Source organism: Larus michahellis, chromosome 6 (assembly GCF_964199755.1).
Source record: "Larus michahellis chromosome 6, bLarMic1.1, whole genome shotgun sequence".
NCBI classification, from domain to species: Eukaryota; Metazoa; Chordata; class Aves; order Charadriiformes; family Laridae; genus Larus; species Larus michahellis.
The window spans coordinates 11,230,088-11,255,891 of NC_133901.1; the positions used below are offsets into that span (position 1 = coordinate 11,230,088).

The 25,804-nt window shown below is 49.6% G+C and overlaps 1 protein-coding gene across 2 annotated transcripts in view; it reads right to left on the reverse strand.

Annotated features, from left to right (window-relative positions):
* INPP5D (inositol polyphosphate-5-phosphatase D) overlaps positions 1–25,804 on the reverse strand; it is a 61,256-nt gene that overhangs the window by 33,872 nt on the left and 1,580 nt on the right. For both annotated transcript variants that reach the window (XM_074592041.1, XM_074592040.1), the window contains exon 2: positions 22,037–22,100. In XM_074592041.1, the coding sequence (XP_074448142.1) occupies positions 22,037–22,100 (64 nt within the window). The remainder of the gene's footprint in view (positions 1–22,036; positions 22,101–25,804) is intronic.

Genomic DNA, 25,804 nt, shown 5'->3' on the forward strand with positions numbered 1-25,804 from the left:
TCAAGATCTATTATACTCGTACACTGGAAAACAGCACATTCAGCACGGAAGTGGTGCCTGGGCAAACAACGGATTATATTTTTTGTGAGGCCAGAGGTGTTGAAACAAATCGCTGGCTAAAACTTCACAGGAGCCTGCTCTGCTAGAGCAGCGCAAGCTCACCATAATCAGGAAAACTTCTGATTTACACCAATTAATGCAAACAGCGCCTTGGTCCTCCCAGGCTCTTCTGTGTCTCGATGCCAACTGTGAAGGCTGGGAATCGGGGAAAACCGTTGAGGAGAAAGAGCACGCAGCTCAAATCTGTCATAGGAAAGGGTCCTGCAGTCACGGTGCCACACTGGGACAGACCTGGAGTAGTTCAGCCAGCTGCTTCCATGTTTGCCCGTTCATCTTCCCTGCGGCACCTTCCTCTGCTCCGAAATCCCTGTCCTGGTGCCTGTCCATCCCTTGCGCCCCCACACAGCGCACTCAGCCCCCATGCCCAGCCCGCGGCAGCTTCATCCCTCCTCTGGCTTCCATCTGCTTGGGCGGCCTCCTGCCCGCCACCCACAGCACCCAAGGGCGGGCTGAGATCATGAGGGACGAGGCCTGGGGGGGTTTGCTTTGCCCCACGCTGGCCTCCCCCCTGCCCCAGGGCACCTGGAAAAAGGCATCAGCCCCATCACGGTGCACGCCCAGACCCTGAAACACTTGGAGGGCAAAAAGGACGGCCAGGGTTTACAGGAGGGAAGCCCTGCCATCAGCGCTCTCTCCTGCCGCTGGAATTCCTGCCCCGCTCCTCCTCTTTCCAAAGGCGCCTTCACACTCCTGCTTCACTCCCCCCAAAGCCCTCCCCGTCTGCCCGCCGCCCTGGCACCCCCTGACCGACGGCTGTCCCCGCAGCCGCCATCCTGCCCCGCACAGCGTCCCCCCCAGCCCCCAGGTGCTCTCTTCTCAGCCTGGTTTTGCAGCTCGGCTCCTGCTCTCCCAGGGCGCCCGCAAGATGATGGATTGCCCGTCACAGCTCTTTTCAGGCCAAATGGAGCCTTGATCTAAGCGGGAGGAAAGGCTGAATTAGCACTTTTTGCTGCCAAGGATAGTTCAGTCTCTGAAACCGTGCTGGTCTCTGTGGCAACCAGAAGCAGCAGCATTTTGTGACAGGTCTCCTTCCTCTAAGTCACTGCATCGTGCTCCCAGAGCGGACCGAAGCCTCTGCTCCAGCTCACGTTCCCTGGAGTGGCCATAAACTCATGCAGGCTGGCGGGATGTACGCGCAGAGAGCCCCCGCCGTCATGCTCCCCTTCTGCCCCGGCCAGGCAGCCAGCCCACCACCTCCAGACACCTTTCTTGCTGAACCCCACCATCTTCTCCCTCCAGGATAATGCGTATTTGTGGCCACATGGAAGTGCTGGGCTTTGTGCGCACCCGAATTCCCAGAAAGAGGCAACCTGCATTCCGGTGGCGCAGCCGCTCAGACAGCCCTCCTTCCCCCAGCCCACGCGGGATAAAAAGGACCAGCTCCTCGTGGCACGCTGTAAAAATAAAGGACGGCACTTTCCTATTTTGAGGCAGAATTCAGCAGGGAGCCGAGTGCATGTCCCGAGCAGTGTGGGGCGAGAGTGACAGCTGCCATAAGGAAAGGGGGAGCCGGTGGTGCCGGGAGCTGTGGGCAGCAGCGCCCAAGCGCAGAGGGAAGGACGGCGGAGCCCTGGATCCGCGGCGAGGGAGCTGGAGGGGCCCTCCCGTCACCCCGTGACACCCACTGCGGTTCTGCCACCATGGGAATCCAGAAGCAAAGACGGATGGATTGTTCTGACTCGTTTATCTTTTGTATTGTAATTGTTATTATTTGCAAGGACCTCACCAGAGGAAGCGTGCGGGAAGGGCTGTGCCCCTCCAGGGCAAAGCAGTGCCCAACAACCCTCTCCGCCTGTCTGCACCATGAAACGAGCTCCTCTCCACTCACGGTGTCCCCCAAATGTCCCCACTCCCCCCAGGAGAGCCAGGCGCGCACTGCCTCCCTCTGCACAGAGGTAAGCTGTCTGAACTGGGAGAGAAGACAGCAAGAGCAAGCCCCTGCTGCACCTGCTTCTCCCTTTGGGGAGAGGATGAGAACGAAGCTTGTGAGATGCATGTTGGTCACGTTGTTCGACACACAAGTGCAAGTCACTCAGACGCCGCCAGCGACAAGTCCCACGTGAGCCCCTCCAAATCATAGCATCATGGAATGGTTTAGGTTGGGAGGGACCTTAAAGAACACCTAGTTCCACCTCCCACCAGACCAGGTTGCTCCAAGCCCCGTCCGGCCTGGCCTTGAACACCTCCAGTGAATCCACCAGCCCGTACCTTTGCTACCAGCCGCGGGGCAATAGGACCGTCCCCGTGTCTGCAGGGCGCTCCCAGCCCAGCAGTGCCTGGGACCACAGGGATGACGCTGGGGTAGCATCAGTTTAGCACAGAAAACCTGGCTCCGCAACGCTGCAGCCAGCACTCAGGTTGCTAGATGACCTACCTGAAGCCTGGTCAATCAGTTTTCACTGCCACCAAGCAAAGACAGCAGCACGTAGCTGGGACATATGCTTTCTTCACGCTTTAACTTGTGGCAAAGATGTACAGGTTGGGAAGGAACAGAAGGGGTGGACAATAGAACACTCGCATTGAGTGGGTCTTCATCTGGCTGCGGAGTGCAGTATCAAAAACTGGAGGGATGGTGCACTCCAAACAGACTCATAGAATGTGTTGGGTTGGAAGGGACCTCTAAAGGCCATCTAGTCCAACCCCCCTGCAGTCAGCGGGGACATCTTTAACTAGATCAGGTTGCTCAGAGCCTCATCAAGCCTGGCCTTGAATGTCTCTAGGGATGGGGCCTCCACCACCTCTCTGGGCAACCTGTTCCAGTGTCTCACCTCCCTCAGTGTAAAGAACTTCTTCCTAATGTCTAATCTAAACCTACCCTGCTCTGGTTTAAAACCATTGCCCCTCGTCCTGTCGCTACATGCCCTTGCAAACAGCCCCTCCCCAGCTTTCCTGTAGGCCTCGGAATAAATGTCCTCGAGACAAACCATGCTGGATGACAGCAGCAAGGCAAAACGGAGCCTCAGCTTTATGCAAACTGTCTCTGGTTTATGAGCCGGGGAGCAGAGGCAGAACGGGGCACGGCAAACACGACCGAGCAGGACGGGGCAGCACGGAGCAGGCTGGAACCACCCCAGCAGAGCGCAACAATTAAATCCACTTCCCGCCCCGCCACCGCCTGCCTTGAGTAAGTAACTGTTTCCTCAGGGTTATCACAGGATAGATCTTGTTTTAATTGCGAAGTGGATTGTTCCAAGTCATTAGAAACGTGAATGGCAAGTGTCATATCCACGGCAACATGCCACATCTGTCTCCACGGCGATTCCCCCAGCATCACCGCTGGTGCCTCAGCTTTGTGCTGCTGGTAGCCATGGCGTATGGAAAGGAAACACCTAGTCAATGTACACGATATAGGGAAACAACCCGGCAACCAGCAGAATTGCACAAAGGAACCTGGATAACAGTGAATCGGAGGCTGTGCAGCAATTTTACAGTGGGAAACAGCATCAGAAAAAGCCTGTCTTTCTAAGATCTATTAATGGGAGTGTCATATCATAGAACCGTAGAATTGCCCAGGTTGGGAGGGACCTTTCAGATCATCCAACTGTCAACCGAACTCTGACAAAAAAACATCACTAAACCATGTCTCTAAGTACTATGTCGACCCATCTTTTAAATACCTCCAGGGATGGTGCCTCCACCACTTCCCTGGGCAGTCTGTTCCAATGCTTGACAACCCTTTCAGTGCGAAAATTTTTCCTAAAATTCATCCTAAACCTCCCCTGGTGCACCTTGAGGCCATCTCCTCTTGTCCCATCGTCTGTTCCTTGGGAGAAGAGACTGACCCCCACCTCTCTACAACCTCTCTACAACATATGAGATGCAGGAAGAAACTCTTCTACCATACTTGGTGCCATAAAGCCTTAGCTGGACTGTTGTGTCCAGCCTGGGGCACCATTTTTTACAGAACATGTGAAAATACCACAGAGAGTGCCAAGGTGAAATTACAAGGACAGCTAAAGAGTTGGAAAATGTGATTGACAAGGAAAGTTCAGGAGAAAGGGACTGGTACAGTGTGGCAAAGAGACAGCCTGGAGACGTCCCAGCAGCAGTCTTAGGAGTTTTAAATTCTCTTATAAAGAAGATGGCAAGCAGCTGTGCCGCAAGTCCCCCGAGGGCAGCAGATGTGGCTGGCTTGCTTTGCAGCAGAGGAGGCGTATGTTAGATCACAGGGAACCTTGCCAGGCTGCACGGGGAGAGCACGTGTCCATGTCGCGCCGCAGGGCAGAGTACTCAGTTCCCCACGGCTGGCTAGCGAGCACCTAATCCTGATTCAGCCTGAAAATGGGGCAAACGCTGGGCTCAGAGACCCTGCAAGGCCTCCTGCAACCCCTAATTCTGCCACTGTGGGAAGCCCTCCGCAAATCTGCCTCTTTGTCCAGATCCTGCTCCTTGAAGGAGGCTGGTGAAGCTGATCACGTCCGTGCTTGTCCTGAGCAGCCCAGCCAGTTCAACTGCATCGCAAACCACGGACTCTCAGATCTTCCACACAGCCTTCTGACTCCAGCCCTTTTGGCTGGAAACCTCATTTCCCACAGGATGTCTTGGTGTCTCCTGTCCTCCAGAAACTGCCCTTAGTTCTGCAGGTTCTTCCAGTTATCAATTCCCCTTCCAACTTCTCGACGCTCACTGTACGATGGTTTAAACCAACTAGCTACAACTTGTTCTTGCCTTCATGCCGAATAGGCGCCTGGGTTCTTCATTTCATGAAAACCGGTTTGACCGCAGCCTTTAATCCCCTTTGGTTAAATCTTGTGATCCCTTTTCCAAGTTCATCTACCTAAACTTTTCCACAGGTTTTTGTGTGTCTGAGGTCATCGAATCTCCCTTTCTCTCTGGTGTAAAGAGGCCAACAGCACCCAGCTTAAGAAGTCCCCTCTTTTTCATTATCTCCAGGCAACGCCACCTGGCCAATGGGGCACCTTAACAAAGACACTCCAACTCCGAACGCACCTTTAAGAGAAGCTGCAAGCGGAGTATAAAGACACAAATCAAGAGAGACATAAAAGATGTAAAGCCCACGTTAAGCAGGGCAAGGAAGCGGTTAACTTGGGGTTCATTACAACAATGGTATAAATAGATGGCACAGGAAGCCTGGGGCCCTCAGAAGGAAGAGGAAGTGTTTTCCTTTCCTGAGCCAAGGCACAAGGAGGAACTAGGAAACTGGTCATCTGGTTATATTGCTTAAGGGCAATATTTTCTAACCAGAGTGCCTTAAACCAGGTATTTAAACCCATATATAGGCATTTCAGTAGCAGTCAATAAGTTTTTCAAAGTTATAAAATTCTGGCAATACCCACCGATTTGAACGGAAGCTGAAAATCAGGTCGCTTCTACTTTGGTGCGAAAGGCTGGCAGGAACTTTTTTCCTTTTAGATTTGGAAAAAAAAAAATTCTTAGGCTTCCTGGTTTGGAAAAAAAGTTGTCTTCAAGACTGTCTGTTAGCTAGGAAGTCTAGCTGGCATTTTTAAATATACTTTTGGCTCTCACATAGGCAGGCTTTTAGATTTCACAAAAGAGCTGAACCTAAGAGCTAAGAAATTCCTGGTAAATTTTATTATTTTTTTTAAAGCATTTTAAAGCAACCTGGTTGTGTTTCAGTTTTGCTTTGTTAGAAAACATTTCTTATTTTTAGATCAAATCTTCTGCTAGGAAATTTTGGGAGCGTTTCACAGGAATGGGATCACAGGCAGGAATCACAGCTGGGAGAAACAGCCACTTCCCAAAATACAAGCCACCAAGAAAAGCACCCCCTATTTCGAACGCGACGCCTGGGGCTGGGAAGAACATGGGGCTGAGTAGGGGGTACAAAGGGAGAGGAGGAAGCGCGCGGCTGAGGAAAAGGGGGATCCCGCGACATGGAAGGGACTTTAAGATGTGGTGGGAAGCTGCGAGTGGGCAGGGGGTTGGGACGGTGGGTGTGAAGCTCAGCAAGAAGGTCCCTGGCAGGGGAACTGAACACGAGAGAAGAGGCAGGGGGAGGAACCCAGGGGACCTGGGCAGAGGGTGCGGGCGGGTGGGTAGAGCAGTGCCTCCTCGCTTGGAAAAAAATCATACGAATTTCTGGGAGAATGGCTTAGAGTAAGTCCTGTTGTAAAATATACAGTTTGCATAACGCTGGGGGGGATGGAAGGTGAACAGTCCCTGCGTCTCCTCTGAGGCAGGAGATGATGAAGGCCTTCTCGTCTCATTCTGCATACGGTTTGGTCCCCAGTTTGCTTATTCACATCACTTTCGCTACAGTGGCCTTTTACATTTAAGAATTTGGGTGAAAATCATGGAAATCAGAGAGTTCGGGGAAAGAGGGCTTCAGAATTTCTGGAAGAGATTATTCACGGAAGGAAACAAGGACTTGCAATTTAATAACAACCAAGTACGCGTTACTCCTAGCTTGTGTTCCTGGCTGAAAACCAGACATCCAAACAAGCAAAGTTAAAAGAAAGAGGAAAAAATAAAGAAAATTACTGTGTTGTCAATCTTGTAAAATTCTCTCTGTTCCTCCAATGCAACTGAAGGACACCATTACATATTGCCTCTACCATGAGCTCCGTTTCTTTAAGCATAATGCGGACATAAGAGACACCGTATAGGAATTACTGGCACTGCATCACAATTCTTTGCTTATTACGTCTATTCAGAAAAATGGGAGCAGTAAGCAATTTTCGCTCTTTCACCCTAGTTTGCCCAGAACAGATGTTAAAGTTCAGCACCTCCTTCCTCACTTGCTTGCGACACGTGCGTGGAGTCTGAATCCTATTGCTGTGAGCCGGAGACATGGAGACAAGTCCACCAGGTACAAATAAGCACCCTTGCCTCTGTTGCTAACCCGGCAGGAGGGGCACATCAGGGCTTCCCTTCCAATTCATCGGGGGCAGTGCAAATCTAGACCTGAAACCTGAACTTCCTCCTCATCCAATTTTGGCCAAAACGTCCATCTCACTTTTTTTCCTATCCGCAACATCATGGAAGAGAATTGGGAAGCACAATGCGTTTTGCTTGTGCTCGGTTTTAAAGGCTAAACATGTTCTATGCGTGGAACGTGATCCCGGTTTGGGTTAATCTTCAAAAGATCCTGGCTGTCATATCTGCCCCTTCTGATCTCTTCTGGCCCTGCAAGAGTTTTCCTCTACATGGTCCCACTCAGACTTCGCTCTGGCAGCCCAAAGATCGGTCATGTTCACAAGCGCTCCTGTGGCAGAACTGGGACGCCTGCAAATTAAGAGAGTCTGTTGAAGTGAAGGAAAAAAACTGAAAGGAGTTTTCAGTAGAGTATAGCCGGTTGCCACATTTTTATCTCAAGTTCCTTGTTAAAATTCTACATCCTAAAGAAAAACATATTAGAAGTTCTGGAAAGCGAAGGACTTCTAGAAGTCTTTGGAACCTGCATTCTCCCACACCAGATAAAGACATGGGTCACAAAAATAACGTAACTCAGATCCTACTTAGGGACCCCGTTCCACTCTGCTCCGGCACTCCACAGTTCACATAAAAAGTTTGTTAATTGCCAAATATCTAACTAATACAGTTAGACAGAAGCCGGTAAGAACACTGAGCAATGACAGAAAGCACCAACACCACATACTTGAGGTAGTCCTTCGCAGTAAATAAACCCTTTAAACTCTAGCCATCGAGAACAATTTTACCAACTCAGGACATAACGATCCAACTTGCAGCACCAAGAGACACCTCTTGAGCAAGCGACCCTTTCCGTATTTCTTTGTATTGTAATAAATAAGATTTACATCAACAACAAGCAAAGAACAGTGTGGCTCCATGAGAGAACATGAGGCGCTGGTGGTAAATTTAGCTACAGGGTGCAAGTCAGATGAGTTGGTGATGAATGAGCAAGGGCTGCTGATCCACGGGGATCTGATGCAATTTTTTTAGCACCTCTGTAGCGTGTGGGTAGAACTTAAGTAAAAGTTTTGGAGTACGCCACTTCTGGCAGCTCTTGTAATTTTATCACAAGCCTCGTGCTTTTTTGATTTTCCACTGAAAAAGCTTCAGCGCCTGGAGTCAAAGGCAAGCTTCCATTTTCATTTCTTCACAAAACGTATCTAGCACTAGTGATTCCCGAGACAAGCTTGAAAGCACGGGTTCTCAGGAGCGAGGAAAGCAACCAGGCAGGGAGTGTAACACAGTCGGCGTTTCTGAAGGCAGCTCCTGGAGGTCATTGCTCTGATTTTGCCAGCGCTCACTAGCGGGCACTAGCCCACCGCCTCCACCGCGCTCACTAGCGGGCACTAGCCCACCGCCTCCACCGCGCTCACTAGCGGGCAGGCGGCGGAGGATCCATCCTCAGTTCTGTGCCTTCCCTGTTGCCTTCTGTGCTGAATGGATCCCGGTTTCCACAGGCACCGAGCACTAAATATGTGTGAAGTACATAAAAATGTCCAGCGGAAAAAAGAAAATGTAAGATTAAAGAAGTCATACTTATTGAAGCAAAGCACCGCAGGCAGAAAGTGCACGTAAAGCAGCTGCATTCACCCCATTATACTGCATAACTTTCTGGGATTGCATAACTAAAAGCCATAAGCAATGCACAGATAAGGGTGAGCACCTTAGTGTTACAATTTCCTGTCTTCAGCCTGCAAAATTTCTCAGGCTCTAAGCTACAGCAACTGTTCTCTCAACAGTGTGACACTAAGGGTGACCATTTGTCCTGTTCTTTCAAGGGACTGTCCCTTATTTCATTGATTTGCTGCATGCGTAAGACAAACCCTGACTCGATCAGAAGTAAGCGCTGAGCCATCCCTGCTAACTGAACAGACGCAGAACCCAGCCTGAAGAAGCACCGCCATTTAGCAAAACTAACCACAAAACTAAAACCAAACAAAAAAACCCCATCCTTCAAACCCTCTCCTTTTACATTCCCCGCCTCGACTGCACCTCTGGAATAAAAGTAGCGGGTGTGGGGTTACAAATTTGGGGCTAAACTTTGCCCCCTAGAACTGGACCCAAGCCAAGGGTCTGCCTTCGCAGGTGCAGGGATGCGGCGAACAAGGAAGACAAACCTTCTGGAAAGGCCACCCCGTGCCTCTGCCAGCAGCCAGCACCTGCTGCACCTGGGTTCCACCCGGCTCCAGCCCAAAGAACACTTTATACTAAAGCTTTTAAGTGACCCAGGTGACTATGCCCCCGTCAAGGTTGGAAGCACGAGGCCTGAATTGTAACCCAGGCGGGACAGGCTGCTAACACAGAGCAACCCCAGCCCGTGGGGCGGTACTCCAGCCACGGGGGGTTGCTGGACCCAGCTGTGCTGGGTGTTATCCTTTAAAACACTGGAAAAAGGGAGCTGTAGAGCCCTGGGAAACGACTCAGACTTTCAAAGGCGAACTGAGATGGAAAACTCTGTCAGAAGGTACAACCTGAAGACAGAAGAAGTCAGGCAGCATGGCAAAGGCCTGGGAACGACCAAAAGCTGTGCTGTGACTTCATTCTCTCCGAGGGGCTCTGAAATGACTGAACCCGAGCTGTCTTTCATGAAGCCTGTTTCAGTTCCCCAAACCAGTCTGTCGTTTGAAATCAAGTCCTGTGTGCTTTGCGTTTATGCAGCAATCTGAAAACTAAAGGATAGAATCATAGAATCGCCCGGGTTGGGAGGGACCTTTCAGATCATCCAGTCCAACCATCAACCAAACTCTGACAAAAACCATCACTAAACCATATCTCTAAGCACCACGTCTGCCCAGCTTTTAAATACCTCCAGGGATGGCGACTCCACCACTGCCCTGGGCAGCCTGTTCCAATGCTTGACAACCCTTTCAGTGAAGGAATTTTTCCTAATATCCACCCTAAACCTCCCCTGGCGCAACTTGAGGCCGTTTCCTCTTGTCCTATGGCCTGTTCCTTGGGAGAAGAGACCGACCCCCCCTGGCTACCCCCTCCTTTCAGGGAGTTGCAGAGAGCGAGAAGGTCTCCCCTCAGCCTCCTCTTCTCCAGGCTGAACACCCCCAGCTCCCTCAGCCGCTCCTCACAAGACTTGTGCTCCAGACCCCTCACCAGCTCCGTTGCCCTTCTCCGGACACACTCCAGCCCCTCGGTGTCTTTCTTGTGGTGAGGGGCCCAAAATTCTACGTCTTTTAAAACTTTAAACAGAAATAGTTTCAACCACCAGAAGGTAAATTTGAAAAGTATTGGTGGAACAGACCTCGTTTACCTAAAACAAGTGCAACCAGGACAAAATGCTTTAAATGATCAGGACAAAAAGCCATGTGTAGCACCAGCAATATGTTAGCTTCTTTTTCTTTGAGAAAAGAACTCAAGACTTGCCTGAAAAAACGAGTATTTTTCTCTGTGACCCATCGTGTGTCAAAGCACAGAAGCAATAAGACATAGTCCTTCCTTCCCACACTGCTGTAAGGGGAATGATCTGCCGTCTCCCTGGATGCTTTAAACTCAGTTATGAAGCTTCATCAGAAGTTTTTGGAAATACAGAATGTGAAAAGGACACGACAATCCTATGGTTATAACGCTATGCGACTGATAATATTAAAGCTAGCATCCATCAAATTACTGAAAAAAGGAGAATATTTTCTTGTTGATAATGTTGGTTGTGTACGTTTTCAATTCTTTTTTCCTGTTAACCAGAGGAGTTTTAAAATTTTGGGAATTTTTTTCATTTTCTACTCCTGGAGACGTTGAGGTGCGTGTCCTCAAGGCGCTTGCCTCAATTAGGATTGTGCACGTGGCCTCTCAAACACCGACTGGAGCCGATTTGAAAAATAATTGTTAAATCGGTTACTGTTTAACAGCACCAATCTTTTATCTGCTGAATCTTCAAGTATTTTGCAGCGCCTGGAAGTTGCTTTTGTACATTCAGCGAGGGGGGCCTGTTTGCAATTTTCAGTTGTTTCAGCGCAATGAAGGCTTTATGGCATTTATAAGACATTTATTGGAGCGCAATCTGTAACAAAAAATTTCTTCGCATTCCTTGGCATTTCACTCTTTAGAGTGAAATTTTACCTGAAACCACATACAGGTAAAAGGAAAAGACATTTCACTTCATGGCACACACTAGCTTTCAAATACTCGATTTTGTTTTTTGAAGCTTGAAAAACAAAATAATAACATCACTTTATCCTGATTTAAACCATCTTCTCTGAAAGTTTGTTGGGTTTTTTTTTTATATTTTCAGGAAACTGGAAACATTCTGGAAGGGTTCAAACTAGACAAAAGCTGGATATGGTTTGTTTGTATGAAGAATTTTGTATACTGAGAGATTTGGGAGCAGGAATGTGCATGTTTCAGGAAATACCTCGTTCTCTTATTAAATGCTGCTTCTTTCAGTTTTTCAAAACCGGTGAAATGCACTGTTTACTCCTACCTCAGATGCAACGGTGGAAAAAACATTTCTCTTGTCTAAACAGATTCATATAGTTTGCAGAAACACAAAGTCCACAGATTTTGCTAAGCCCTGACTGCAAATTACTTTCAGTCCTACACATAAAGACTGGAAAGAGTTTTACAAACTGATGTGAATCAACATTAAACGACATTGAAAAATACTCAAATGGGAACGTCCATCGTTTTCAGTAATAAAATGAGGCTTAATGTAATTAAATCATGTATTTGGGCATACGAGAAATGCGTTTCCCTAACCATGTTTTGAGCCATTGCTCCTAACAATTATTGGGTTGTCCACTTGCCCCTTGCTTATATCCCAGACGAGTAACCACCCTAATTGTACCTCAGCCTTTCAGTGCCAATGGAGGGGCAAGTTTTCCGCGGAAATAACAATCTCCATGCAGCCTGCAGGGAGTATTTTGGGCAGGCCTGTGCCTGTCCTGTCCTCGCTGGAGACTGTGAGGTTTTGACATAGATTTTGAGCAAGTACAAATCCCTACGTGGCTGACACAAGTTGTTAAGTGGCCGCAACGTTGTGAACGGGTGAACGTCACCCAAAGGGTTTTGCTTTGCGTTGTCTCCCACTGACACCAGCTCAAGTGCAATCTCCCAGTAGAAAGGGTTTTGACCAGATACAGGTAAATCCAAGGCAAATCACAAAATCCTTACTATAGAAAAGCTGTTCTTGGCTCCTCTCCCAAGGAACAGGCGATAGGACAAGAGGAAACAGCCTCGAGTTGCGCCAGGGGAGGTTTAGGATGAATTTTAGGAAAAATTTTTACACTGAGAGGGTTATTAAGCATTGGAACAGGCTGCCCAGGGAAATGGTGGAGGCGCCATCCCTGAAGGTATTTAAAATCCGGGTCGACATAGTGCTTAGAGATATGGTTTAGTGATGGTTTTTGTCAGAGTTCGGTTGATGGTTGGGCTCGATGACCTGAAAGGTCCCTCCCAACCTGGGCCATTCCATCGTTCTGTGTGTTGGAGCAGTACAGCAAACAGAGATTGCAGTGCAGGATCAAAAAGAAGGACAGAAACTTTGTGTCTGCCTGTCAAGGGCTCGCCAAGGACTCAGTGCTGCAGCCAGAGGCTGCCTCTGGCGCTGGTGACAAGAGTGGTGACACCGGGAAGGCGGGAAGTGACCCAAACTCACGCTTTTACCAAGACCACGCTGGCAGGAGGGGCAGCCATACGTCTGCCCTCTGCGAGCAGGTGAACGCGCCCGAAGAAGCTTTTACGCCGAGCTCCACCCTGTAGGACTCACAAACAGAAGCCAGACCAAATTCTGCCCGAAGACAGGGACAACCCTGCCGGCCGGCTGACGCAAACAGCCAGACGTCTCGGTGTGTGTCTTGCCCGACCCGGGACGGAGGATTTTGGTCTTTCTGGCATATTTCGCCAGCCCATATGCAGACAGAGTGCCAATCTAGGGGTTTCTTCCCCCCAAAATATGTGTTTCTAGAAGTGTTCTGGCAAGAAAGGGTTTCAGCAGGAAACCCCCGTGTACAGTATTTATCGGCATTCCTGCCTTCTGGGAGCCAGTACAAGTACAGTGGTAACCTACAGCTTCAGCGTCAGTGGATTCAGTGAGTCACAGCTCTGTAACTGCTCGCAGAGCACCACTGCTTCCTGTTGCATGCAGCCTCCTATCAGACTAGACAATTTTACCAGAAAAAAAAAAAAAAAGAAAAAAAAAGAAAAAAAAAAAGGCGCTAGATGATCACTCAAGGTAAAACAGCATTGCCAGGGCATCTATAATTTTCACCGAAGTCAGCAAAACCCACACATAAATAGGGTCAGACCCTCCCCCTGCAGCAAGTATAAGTAATTTTTCATTTCTCGCAGTGATGGTGAATTTGGGCACGGATGCAACAGGAATGGCGATCTGGCACCAGAACTGCAGAGTTGATGGGAGGTGCAGGCACACCGCGGCTTTCTGTCACGGAGAGGGGCAGCTCGGGCAGCCCGGGAAAGCGAAGCGCAAAGGAAAAGGCAGGCAGTAACTCTCAAAATACTAATGTTTTCCATACTGCAATACAGTCTCTTACGCAGCCTGAGAAGGCGGCAGTTTTTCGCGATTCCTTCCCCCAGCAAGGTAATCCACAGAAACTGCCAAACCCTGGAGCTGGTCAAACAGTTTTGCTCAAAGCAAAAAAAAAAAACACCCCAGCTTCTTAAAAAAAAAATAAATATGAAAGGGGTTAGAGCATGTGCTATGCAAAGCATGGCCTTCATTCAGCCCCTGTCTCCCCCCTACTAATTTTAAAAAAAAAAACAAAAACAAAAACAAAAAAGGTAAAAATTTCAAAATTGCTTATCTGGACTTTTTCAAAAGGATGATCCATTTTTTCCATCTGAAATAACATTTTTCTTCAGGATCCTGGCAACAGTGTGGTTGCTTCTGAAAAGCTCAAAATCGAAATGACACGTTTCACCTGAATGCATTTTTTTTTTTTTTTTAAAGTTTATTCCAGTTTGCCTGAAAACATAAAGTGGTTCCTACCCCCGGCTCAAGCCATGCTCTATTTCTGCTCTCCCCTGTGGAGCAGCCAAAAAAATGCACAGCTGGGGCCGGTGGAGCCTGAGCCCCGAGGGGGTGGGCAAACACGCCGGGTTCCAGTTGTGGGTCGCAGAACGGGACCCTTATGTGGCTGAGCCAAAGTGGGTGATGGGGAGCCTCCGTCTTTGGCAGCCCACGACGTTCCAAGGCAGGTACCCAACTAGACCCCTGACAGCGGCACGGACGGGAGAACGGGGCAATTCAAGAGGAAAAAAACCCAACAAAGCAAAGCAAAACAATGGGTTTGCAAGATGGAGAGGACAGAGCGCCCTTGCCAGAAGGCAGCAGCGGGGCCGGTGGAGCCTGAGCCCCGAGGGGGTGGGCAAACACGCCGGGTTCCAGTTGTGGGTCGCAGAACGGGACCCTTATGTGGCTGAGCCAAAGCACCAGGTGGTGCCCGCAGGGGAGTACTGGGACTCCCTCAAACCCACAGACCAGACTCTGCACAGCACAGGAGGACACTTTAAAGTCTGCCCGTGGCACTGAGCAACCCAGAGCCTGCTCTGCAGATGCCCCACTTCCCTAAGGAGACTCCACCTTTAAGGATGAGCTAAAGCTGTTCCCAGAACTACACATTTCTGGTGACAGCCAGATGTTGTGCGATGTTGACACCTGTCCATCAGGATATCTCCCCTCACACAGAGCGGCAGGAGGTAAGTGACTGATCGTGCAAATGACCTAAGAAGCGTTATCTGATAGACTGTGAGCATGAACTGAGATGCGATCTCCTGCCGCTGGGAAGTGACTGATTGCGCAGCAGCTACGCGGCTGAACAGCCATCAGATAACACAAGCTGAGAGCTCCTATTTGAGATGAGCCAGAAGCCTAGTGGGATCAAACTCCACAGGGTTTTAGAGACGCTGCCGCACTATCCTAATGCCAATCCGCATTTACTGACCAGACTCCAGCATCTTCCTTCGCACCCCCTCTTTCAAGCCTCCTCACTCAGGAGGCAGGTTACGCTCTTGACAGTGAGCTTTTAAAGTCGCAGCACATAAAGGTGAAATGGGGTAAAAAGCATTAGGCGCAGGTGGTACCACAGTTTTTCAAGAGCAGCTTTTGACCTCAGCGTATTCTCGCGCTGAGCAAGACTCAGCTGTAACAGGAATTTCCTTACCTGACTTCAGCCTGCCAAGTCCAGCAGCCCGAGGGGGTTCTCCGGGCTCTTTAGGCAACAGAGAGAGACAGGACCTGCCAAAGACAGTTTAACCCACCCAGGTCAAAAACCTGTTTCTTCCCTGCTGACTGCAGATGTGCAGCCCAGCTTTGACTCTGTGGCAGCTCTGATGGCACATCTGAAATGAGGGGGGATGAGCACTGATGCATCCCACACATCTGAGCCTGCCAAAGTCAGTGAGGGACAGCTATTTAAAATTATTTTCAGTAACCCAATCCTCCTTAACAGACTGGGACCGAGTTCCCCCTTTGTAAAACGGGAACAAGAGCACTTCCCCTCCTCGTGTGGAGATGCTAAGATCCCAAGAAATTCAGGTTGTGTAGCGATGAGGGTCATATTGACACCTCAACGAGTTGTGTAAATGAGACACTTCAAGTGACAGCATGGGAAAGTTTTATCTTCTATGAATCTAGATGGCAAGAGCCAGCTATAGATGCCCAGCTTGGAAAGACAGTTTTAGCGCCTGTAGTTGGTCTCTAGTGTTTAGTTTGATCTTCTGATTCCCCAAGACGCCTTTGCTGCTCTGCCCCTCTTCGCACAAACACCATTACACTCAGCTAGCCCCCAAACCCTCAACAGCCCGGCGTTAATCACGCCTCCCCTGTTTGAGCAAGGGAGAAGAAAAAAAAAAAAAAAAAAATCACATTTATTTTTACAGAGCAGAAAGCTGAAGTACCCCAGCCGTGCCTGGCCCGCCAGGCGGGCAGCAGCTACGATGCCTCGGAGGCAGTCGATCTCCAGCCTTGTGCCCTGCTCCTGGGTCTCTGCCTAACTGTAGGGTTTTGCTCTCTTCCTCTCTCACTTCTCAGTCTTTTACTGCAGCGAGCGTCAGCAGGCTGACGTGGTGAGTACTGGTTCTCAGGCCGAGGACAACGATCTCTACTTGCTGTTACAGTCCTGGGTTTCACAGGGGGTTTTTACTCCTCCTCTCCTTTCTTAAACATGTTTTCAGCCGCAGGATGCGTGTTTGAGTCATCCAAGCCATGGACTTCTTTGCCTATGTTTTGAAGTCTCAAGTAACGGAAGGAGAGAATTCAGCAGTCCCAGGAAAGAAGGGAAAGAATTTATATTCGCGTTAAAAGAAAAGAAGCCTGTGATGGTAACTACTCTGGCGTGGTATGTTTTGGGGGGTTTGGTTCCAGGTACAGCAGGCAAGAGGGGCTCATGCCTACGCCAACTGCTGCAGGGCTGCTGCGGGCACAGACACCCAAGGGCAGACCACATCGCATGCCACAAAATGCTGGAAGGACATATGCAAATATTTTTTTCTTCGGCCTGAATGCAAAAATGTGCACCTCTGAATGCAAAAATTTACACCTTCCTTTCTGCCACCTGTACTTGAACAGTTAATTTAAACATGCAAAAAAAATTACCCTCAGTATTGTTCCACTAGTGACAGACCAGGCTCTAATTAAAAAACAAAAAAAATTTAATGAAATCTACTCTCCAAAACGCAAAAAAATGCGAAGCGACTTGCAGCTTTAAAGGGGAAAGAACTCCACAGAGTGGCAGAGGGAGAACTGTCAGGTCACAAGGGCTGCGTGTGTAGCTGTGATATCACCCATCTTCTGAACCTGCTGTCAGCGGGACAGATGCCCGACAGACGACAGCCCAGATCTGGGCAGGAAGACAACTTTGTGAGCTCCAGGAAGGAGCACGGTGCAGGCAAAAAAGGTCCCACCACGCAATCAGGGCCCATATTTATAACTAATACAGGCTAATCTCAGGATTTAGTATTGAATCTTTCCTATATGGCTTTTTTTTTTTTAAATAAACCCAGAAATGAGAAGCATCTACAGATTGCTGTACTAATTTAACACCTGATCGAATTCCACAGGATTAGTAGATTCCCTCTTTTTTTTTTTTTTTTAAATGTCAAAACTCCATCCTATTTAACGGCATTTATGCCCTTGCGCAGGAGAATTGTTCTTTTCAAAAATCTGATCCTTTAATACATGTGAAGTAGGTTTTGTTTTACCCCAAACCCAAGAGACCAGCACCCAGAAACCCCTGGCCCCACTGGAACAATGTACTGAGACCAGCCGCCAACAACAGGAGACTGTTTTCCTCCGAGCCTCTAATACAGCCCTCACTGCGTCTCTCTCCCTCGCCAGAGGCATCCAGCCCCCTCGTCTCCCTCTCCCACGGAGCCGGGATAAAGCAGCACAAAGCGGGAGGTGCTGTGGCTTCAAAACACGAGTTCACGGCACACTTTATTTAGCCGACTCCTGACGCTCGCCCTACAGCTTGTGGCAACCCGGCACACCAAGGTGTTCCAGCACAGTCCCGCTCCGTTCCACAGTGTACGAACAGGAGAAATCCCTCACAATCACAACACAGATCCCAAGAGATCGGTTCGGGTGTACTTCTAGTAGATCACGTTTCCTTAGGAGATTTCAAAAGGAAAGATCCCATGGAGTCCTAACAACACTCTCTGGATCTGGCAGTAGCCCAATAATCCCTCCCCAGAGAGGATGAGGACACATTTATTTGTAAATAATACCCTGCAGAATTCTCTACAGAGAACTAGAAGGCAGGGAGGTGAAGGGGTGTGTGTTGGGGAAAGCCTGGGCTGACGGACATCAGTCACACCTTCTGCTTGTTCATAAACCTTCATCCAGCACGAGAGGCTGCCCCGTTGCCACAGCATGGAGAAATACTGATTTCTTACGGATGCAGTGCTCCAATCGGTGGACCAATGGAATAGTTGCGCACAAAAATGGGTCCTATGTCACAGCAGGAAAAAAAATTACAAATCCAGTACAAACTGGGAAACGTAACTGGCATCTTCCCAGGCTGTAACGCAGAGAAGATGCCAAGCCTGCACCGTGCCGTAGCTGGCGGGTCCCGGGAGCAGCCCAGCACGCCCCGGGGAGCTGCCTGCGCACAGCCATGATGCTCCGAACACAGATTTCAAACCCTCCTGTAACCTGTGGTGTCCGTGCCCTTCTAGAAGAGGCTGCACGCTCAGCATCGCTCGCAGGATGTGCCGACAGGGCAGCCGGGATACGAGGATGGGTCTTCCCAGGGTGCTTAGACCCGTCCAGGGCACATAAGGGCAAAGCGCAGGGTTGTGCGGCTGCCCTTGCAGGTAACCTCTGGCTGTCCCTTCTTCCTCCCCCTCAGGTGAAAACCCAGCACGTGATCATTCCTGTGCTTGTTGCCTAAAAGACAGAGCAGCTGCCAAACTCATACCCCAAACCCGCTCAGAGTTAGGGTTCCACAAGTTCCCTTCCTCATCGCGGTGACAGCGCAAAGACTGGCACCTTCAAGCTGCAGCAGGGTAGGTTTAGGCTGGACATTACTTAGGTTTAGGCTGGACATTAGGAAAAAATTCTTCACAGAAAGAGTGGTGAGACACTGGAATAGGCTGCCCAGGGAGGTGGTGGAGTCACCATCTCTGAATGTGTTTAAGACTCGTTTAGATGTGGTGTTAAGGGATACGGTGTAAGGGAGAACTTTGTAGAGTGGAGTTGATGGTTGGACTCGATGATCCCAAGGGTCTTTTCCAACCTAAATGATTCTATGATTCTCAGACAAGGACATCGAAGAGCAAGGACATCATTAGCAGTGCCAGGCTCCCATCCTGACTCTGCCACACAGCTGCTGTGGGATTCGGACAGTTATACCTGTTCCCTGGGCCTCAGGTCTCCCCGGCACCCCCCCTGCCTGGGGGCTTCCTTGTGAGCCATCTGGCACTACGAGATCCTGATCTCTGCAGCTGCTCTTGGTACTGTAAATAATGATAAACACCACATCGCCTTCTGGACACCTATCTTACCATCACAGCACACCATCATACCAGGGTTGCGGTCAACAGCTCAATGTCCAAGTGGAAACCAGTGATGAGTGGTGTTCCTCAGGGGCCAGTACTGGGACCCGTGCTGTTTAACATCTTTGTCGGAGACATGGACAGTGGGACTGAGTGCACCCTCAGCAAGTTAGCCGATGACACCAAGCAGTGTGGCACAGTCGACACACTGGAGGGAAGGGATCGCCATCCAGAGGGACCTGGACAGGCTGGAGAGATGGGCCTGTGTGAACCTCATGAAGTTCAACCAGGCCAAGTGCAGGGTCCTGCACCTGGGTCAAGGCAATCTCAGGCACAAATACAGGTTGGGTGGAGAATGGCTTGAGAGCAGCCCTGAGGAGAAGGACTTGGGGGTGCTGGTGGATGAGAAGCTCAACGTGAGCCAGCAACGTGCGCTTGCAGCCCAGAAAGCCAGCCGCATCCTGGGCTGCATCAAAAGCAGCATGGCCAGCAGGGCGAGGGAGGGGATTCTGCCCCTCTGCTCCGCTCTGGTGAGACCCCACCTGGAGAACTGTGTCCAGCTCTGGAGTCCTCAGCACAAGGAAGGACATGGAGCTGTCGGAGCGGGGCCAGCAGAGGGCCATGAAGATGATCAGGGGGCTGGAGCCCCTCTGCTGTGAGGACAGGCTGAGAGAGCTGGGGGGGTTCAGTCTGGAGAAGAGAAGGCTCCGGGGAGACCTTCCAGCCCCTTCCAGTCCCTAAAGGGGGCCTACAGGAGAGATGGGGAGGGACGCTATCAGGGAGTAGAGTGATAGGACAAGGGGTAACGATTTTAAGCTGAAAGAGGGGAGATTTAGATGAGATCTGAGGAAGCAATTCTTTGCTGTGAGGGTGGTGAGCCCCTGGCCCAGGTTGCCCAGAGCAGCTGTGGCTGCCCCATCCCTGGAGGGGTTCAAGGCCAGGTTGGACAGGGCTTGGAGCAACCTGGTCTGGTGGGAGATGTCCCTTCCCAGGGCAGGGGGTGGCACTGGGTGGGCTTTAATGTCCCTTCCAACCCAAACCATTCTGTGATTCTATGACTTAGGACAATAAGGCTAAAATATATCAGATGATGGGGAAAAATCGAGTATTACTACAAACAACCTGCAGCATACTGTGTGGAGCCGGATCAGAGTGACAGGTTATTCGTCCCAGCTGAGTGCTGGCCCCACGCTGGCAGCCTGCAGAGCCTCCGCAGGCTCCTCCACACAGCGTCGCCTGGTGCTCTGGGAAGATGGAGTCGCTTTGGTTGTTACCAAAATCCCTAACAAAACTATCACTCTCTAAACCAGGTTTGTAGTTTAGAAAGCCGGTGTTTATTTACGGCACCAGGTGCATGGGGGATCTCTCTTCCTATCATGCACACCCATAAGATTATAATTTTAGTACTTCCTACTTATATTTGATTGGTTGGTAATTTACATACGATTACACCATCAAGTAATAGCTGCCATGTATGCTCAAGGGAAGGGTCTTCACCTGGGCAAGGGTCTTCTTGACCTATGGGTGTGATTTTTAGTATTATAATGAAGGTAGTTCAGCTTAGGACACTAAGAAAATTTTCACTTTCCTGCAAAGTTCGCTAAACTTCTCAAAATGTGTAGGTTAGTACCATCCCCGAGGTCCTTATGCTCGATGTGCTTCCTCGAGAATGATACAACACTTGCCTCCCTTGATGAGGAGTTCTTTTCATTAGCTCAAGGATAGAATCTTCGCTATTTGTGAGAATACACATACAGGCCTCTCAACTCTAGTTGCTAATAACATTTCAGGGATGTGCTTTGGTAACATGGTGACATGCCATAGTAACGCATACAGACCCGGGACAAGTCTGGCGTAGTGTCCTGCCGCCAGTTCCTCCTCAGAAACAGAAGTGCTGGGCCAAGCGAGGCAGAGGGATCTCAACGGCCCTGGGGAAACCCCCCGGGCACCGCGCTGATGCCAGTGGCTGGCCCCGGGTGCACAGTTCTCAGGAGCGCAGCACGGAGAGCCTGGAATTGGCTTTGGTGGCAATCCAGCTGCATCTGTGCAGAGCTGCATCTGAGTGGGGCTCCTCAGAGCAGCTCGAGCTGCACACAGGTGGCTCTCAAGTAAGCTGGGCTGTGTGCGTACACCCAGGACACACAACCCACAGCCTTTATCAACAGCCCAGAGCTGAAAGAAGCTGCTGGCACTCAACCGTCCTCACTAACTCGATCGCTCTAGTTTCAGACATGCTGCCTCTTTGGTGCAGATCTCCAAGGAAAACTGATGCCCCTGAAGCACGTCGGGAAATGCCGAAGTAACATGGTGCACATGAGCCACACGAGCTGTGCGTGGAGTTGGTAGAAATCCATATTTCTAGTGTGGGAAGCTAATCGTCGTTTGAAGTGGGAAGGAACGAACGTAGACCTGCTCTGAAGAGCAGGGCATACTGGGGCATGTGGGCATCACGGACGTTTCCATTTCGTTTCAGAGGGGATACCCATGCAGCACTGGCTGTGCTGAGAGGATGGATAGGCTACAGCCCCCACTGCCTGACGGGAAACCCAAGCCCACTTCTTGGGGCTGTAAGAGACCGTGCCTCCCTCCCCACCCCAAGTTTCATGATCTATCTTGAGAAAACCAGGGCCGAGAGGTGGTACAGAAAGGGGAAGTGGCTCGTTTAGGATCCTAAAGCAGGATAGGAATAAACGGAACATCTGAAACTCCTGCCCTCAGTCCTGGTACTTTCTGGATCCTGAGACCACAACTCAATTTACACTTTCTGGGTGGGGGTAAATCATGATGCAATCTCGGCCTGAAAAGACATATTGATAAGAAGCAGGCTTCAGAGGAAAAGGTATTCCTTGGGCTGAGGTTCTCAGTTATACAAAACGTGGCGGCGCCACTGGACTGAAGGCACACGCGTTAGAGAGCGTGCCGACGGCCAGAGCAGCAGACTGGAGACTAGAATCTCCATCATCCCTGTAACTCCTTATATCCTTTTTCTCTCAGGGTTAGAATTACTTTGAAAAAAAAGCAGCGAGCGTCTTCATGGGACCGAACGGTACATAGCGCGGCTTACCTGGACAATTAGCTTATTTTCTTTATCGGGCAGAATTCGGTAGGTATAAACACAATTCCGGAACCTGGAACAGATCAGAGGAGATATGGTTAGACCATCTCCAGATGGGAGTAACACCATGGCGCCCCTCCCCATGAGAAAAAGTATGGGGAGATCCTGAGACACATACATGGCTTCATGCGCAAGGGTTTTAAACATTTCTTTTCATTTCTTTCCCCAGAGTCCGTGAACTAACACAAACCTAAAATGTTCCTGGTCACTACAACATGTTTGCAGATGTCACTGCAGAAAGCGATATCAGCATCGGCCTCAGAGTGAGTTATTCAACTCTTCTTCTGGCCAGAAAGAAAGAAAACACCAAATGGCTCTAGCTGTCAGTAGAGTGGGTGTCTCAGGAAGGAATGAAAAAGCAGAAATCCAAAAGACACAGGGCCAAAATCAGCAATGAATGAGTAAATTGAAGGGCTAGTATGTGCACTGGCTTGTAGTGGAAAGAAAACAAATAATGGATTCCAGCTAAATCACAGTAAGACAGCTGATTGCTAGGCACATTTTCACGCACAAAACCTAAACCACAGCCTAAATGAAAACCCCATCGTGCCATCCTGGTGCGGGTGCACACTGTACTTGTGCATCTGTAAATCAGCCATAATGAACATTGTGTCCCAGCTAAATTCAACGAGATTCAATTCTTATTTAAAGGGGGGATGGAGGAGTCTTTTGCCCAGCGGAGGGCCACGTTAACGCACGAGAGAGAGTCCAGGGCAAGCCTGTAAGGGGGTAAGCATGACCTTCCTCAGCAGCTGCTGAGCTTTGTGGAGCTTGCCCTAAAAAAATAAATATATTTTTACCTTTCTCCCGAGTGAACGACAGACTGATCAAATCTTTGAAGTCACCTGCAAAGCGCTCTGTTAAAACATACCCCATGGCTTTACGCCAGCAAATGATGCTGGCTTCAACCCCGTCCTCTCAAAGGAAAAACATGGAATCCACTCTCAGAGCTTCCTTGGCCGCAACAGCAACACCACGTTACCTGTGGAACTGTCACGACATGTGGGCTGAGGTCAGGTCAGCCCCCCAGCTAGGGAGATCAGGCAGATCACTAAAACATCCTCATCTCTCTTACAATTCTGTTGTGAGTCTGTTCATCACAGGCCTTCCAGAATCACTCCATGCAGGAGAGAGCGCGCCAGGATTTTAGGCAGCCTTATAACAAGGTGTCACAAAGAGCAATTGGAAATGAAAAAGAAACTATGCGTTAATCATAGCTGAGGTTTTTTCCCGGGTGTTTGGAGGATTTTGTCATGTAACCACATGAACCTGTACCTTTTGATCACATTAACGCCAACGACACAGAAGAATGAGAACTGCTCCCAGAGCTCAACACGGCGTCACTAAGCGATGGAAGACCATTTCAAATGCACCTATTCCTTCACACATCTGAGGATCTGGTACGGAGCTGGAAGTCACAGACCCGATCCCCAGCTGCTCTGGATTGCCAAAACACTGCTAATTTTACCAAGCCCGGGGCAGTAACGCCAGATGAGGATATGCCCCCAGAAAGGGTACGGGTTTTGTTTTTATCTGTCAATGCAGTTCTCTTACACCATTTCCTCCTGCCGATATGCAAACGGAGCTAAGCAGAACTGCTCATGCAGCTGATGAGAGAAAATTTGTGTGTGTGGAGATTATGAAACTGATAAACAAACAAGCTCAATGGCTCCTGCATCACAAGAGGACCCTCCTCGTTACCTTCACAGAAAGCACCCCATCACCCAGGCCTTAGGAAGCTGCTGTCATAACACTTGTACAGAGGTTTAGGCTGGGGACAGGTAAGACCAGTGGAAGAGCGAGGAAGGAAGGGCTGCTGGGTGAGACTGGCACAGGGAGGAGCACTTCCTGGGATCAAAAGCAAGAATCCTCGTTAGCTGTCCCCTAATTTAGCACATGGGGATGGAGAAGACTGCGACGCTTCCTCCATTTCTACCCTTAGGCTTTCTCTCCTCAGCATCCTGACTGTCAGGTTATGTGGTCCCAATTACTGTCGCGTCCCAGGTCCTCCCTAAAAACTGGGCTGAGCTCAGAGTTGCTCAACCACCGTTCAGGCTGTCTGGGGAGAGCTGGGGGTGGGAGAGCATGTGTGTGGAACATAACGTCAGCCTCAGCTTAAAGATGTCTCCAAGTACTGTCACCTCTGTCCTCTCAGCCAACCAGAGGAGGAAAGGGGACAAGGCTTGTGTTTTCTCTCTCCTCTCCTGCCGTGCGTGTTTATATGCACTGGTGGGGCTGGAAATGGCACCTGGCAGGCAGTGTCCTCCGAGAGGCATCCCGAAGCTGCAGCTAGCCTCTGAGGGCCATCTCTGGGAGCGTTGTCAATCCTGCAGCCATCCACACACAAACCACCAACAGAAGGTCCCCTGGAGGAACCATAGCAGTTCAGGTGCAGCACGCTGTGAATGCCCAGCAGGCGCTTTTTGGTTTCAGGATGCAGGCGTTCCCCTCCAGGTAAGTTAAGGAGCCCGTTTCTTGTTAGTAAACTGGCAGATCCAGGCACAGAGAGAGGAGGAGGAAAACGGCTTTGCTTCTTGCCTTTTATGGGGCAGTGTGACCAGTGGAGCAGAGGACAGCCGCGCAAGGGGAGGAGCGTTCCCTCCGCCCGCGCTGACTGCTGCGGCTCTGGGCTCAGTGAAACGCCGCTGCCCGAAGTCTCAGAAAAGGAGGGGAGACACTCTACAAGGCCCTGCAAATACGCCTCCTTTACTTGCCTGTATTTATCCAAACCCTATTTCCCTAAAGCAGCACTTCAAGAAAATCACTATTTCACTCTATGATATAATTAAGTGCTTTTGCTGGATTTTGACTGATCTGCCCAATAAATATTAGAGCTTTGTAGAATATGACACTTCTTTTTCAGAGCAAATTTCATGTTTTTTTTGTTTTCCTTATCTATACATAGTTGACACTTTCTCACTTTCAACATAATTCTCTTTTTGTGAAAGCCTTTTGCAGCCAGGCTTTCAATTCCCCTGTCTCTCTCTCTCTCTCTCTCTCCTCCTTTGTCTCCAGCCTCTCTGTTTTTTAAACAGAAGTCACTGAAGAGCTCAAACTTCAAACACCTTCTAGTCAATAACGCAGCTGAAACCGATACATCTCCGAGGAAGTTTTCAGCTTCGGCAGAGCTGCCCATTTTGTCAAGATGATATTCAGAGGGAAAGACTTATTCACCGCCTTAACCCTTTCTCTTTACTAACTAACAGAAAGCTTCTAAGGTACTTTGACTGAAGTCTGTGGGACATTTCTCAGCATGTAATTAATGTCAGCCCTTCAAACCATGGCTCCGGCTGCTCTTGGCTGACAAGGCTGGGTGCTCCCCATCCCTTTAATCAAGCCATTCACGTTAGCCACCTCAGAATGGATTTAAGAACATAACCTTTGGCTCCCGGCTCAGAAAATCCTGGTCATGATATTGTTTCTATTTCCTGATCCCATGTCTCTCAAGTCACAAAAGGCTTTCAAAGTTGGCTGCGTAAACATTTACAATGGAAAAGCTTATGCAAATACCTGTTAGTAGACATTTTTACAGCACCTTCCCTTTCTGCGATCCCTGACATCGCTCTGTACAAATATTTTGTGTACATACTGGTTACAAGGCACATCAAAGGGGTCTAGAACTAAAAACACTCAATGGAAGCAACAGTCTACTCTAGTAAAATGTTCCCCAACTTGCAACTTGGCCCCTCAGCCCCATGGTGCTACATGATCGCCCTC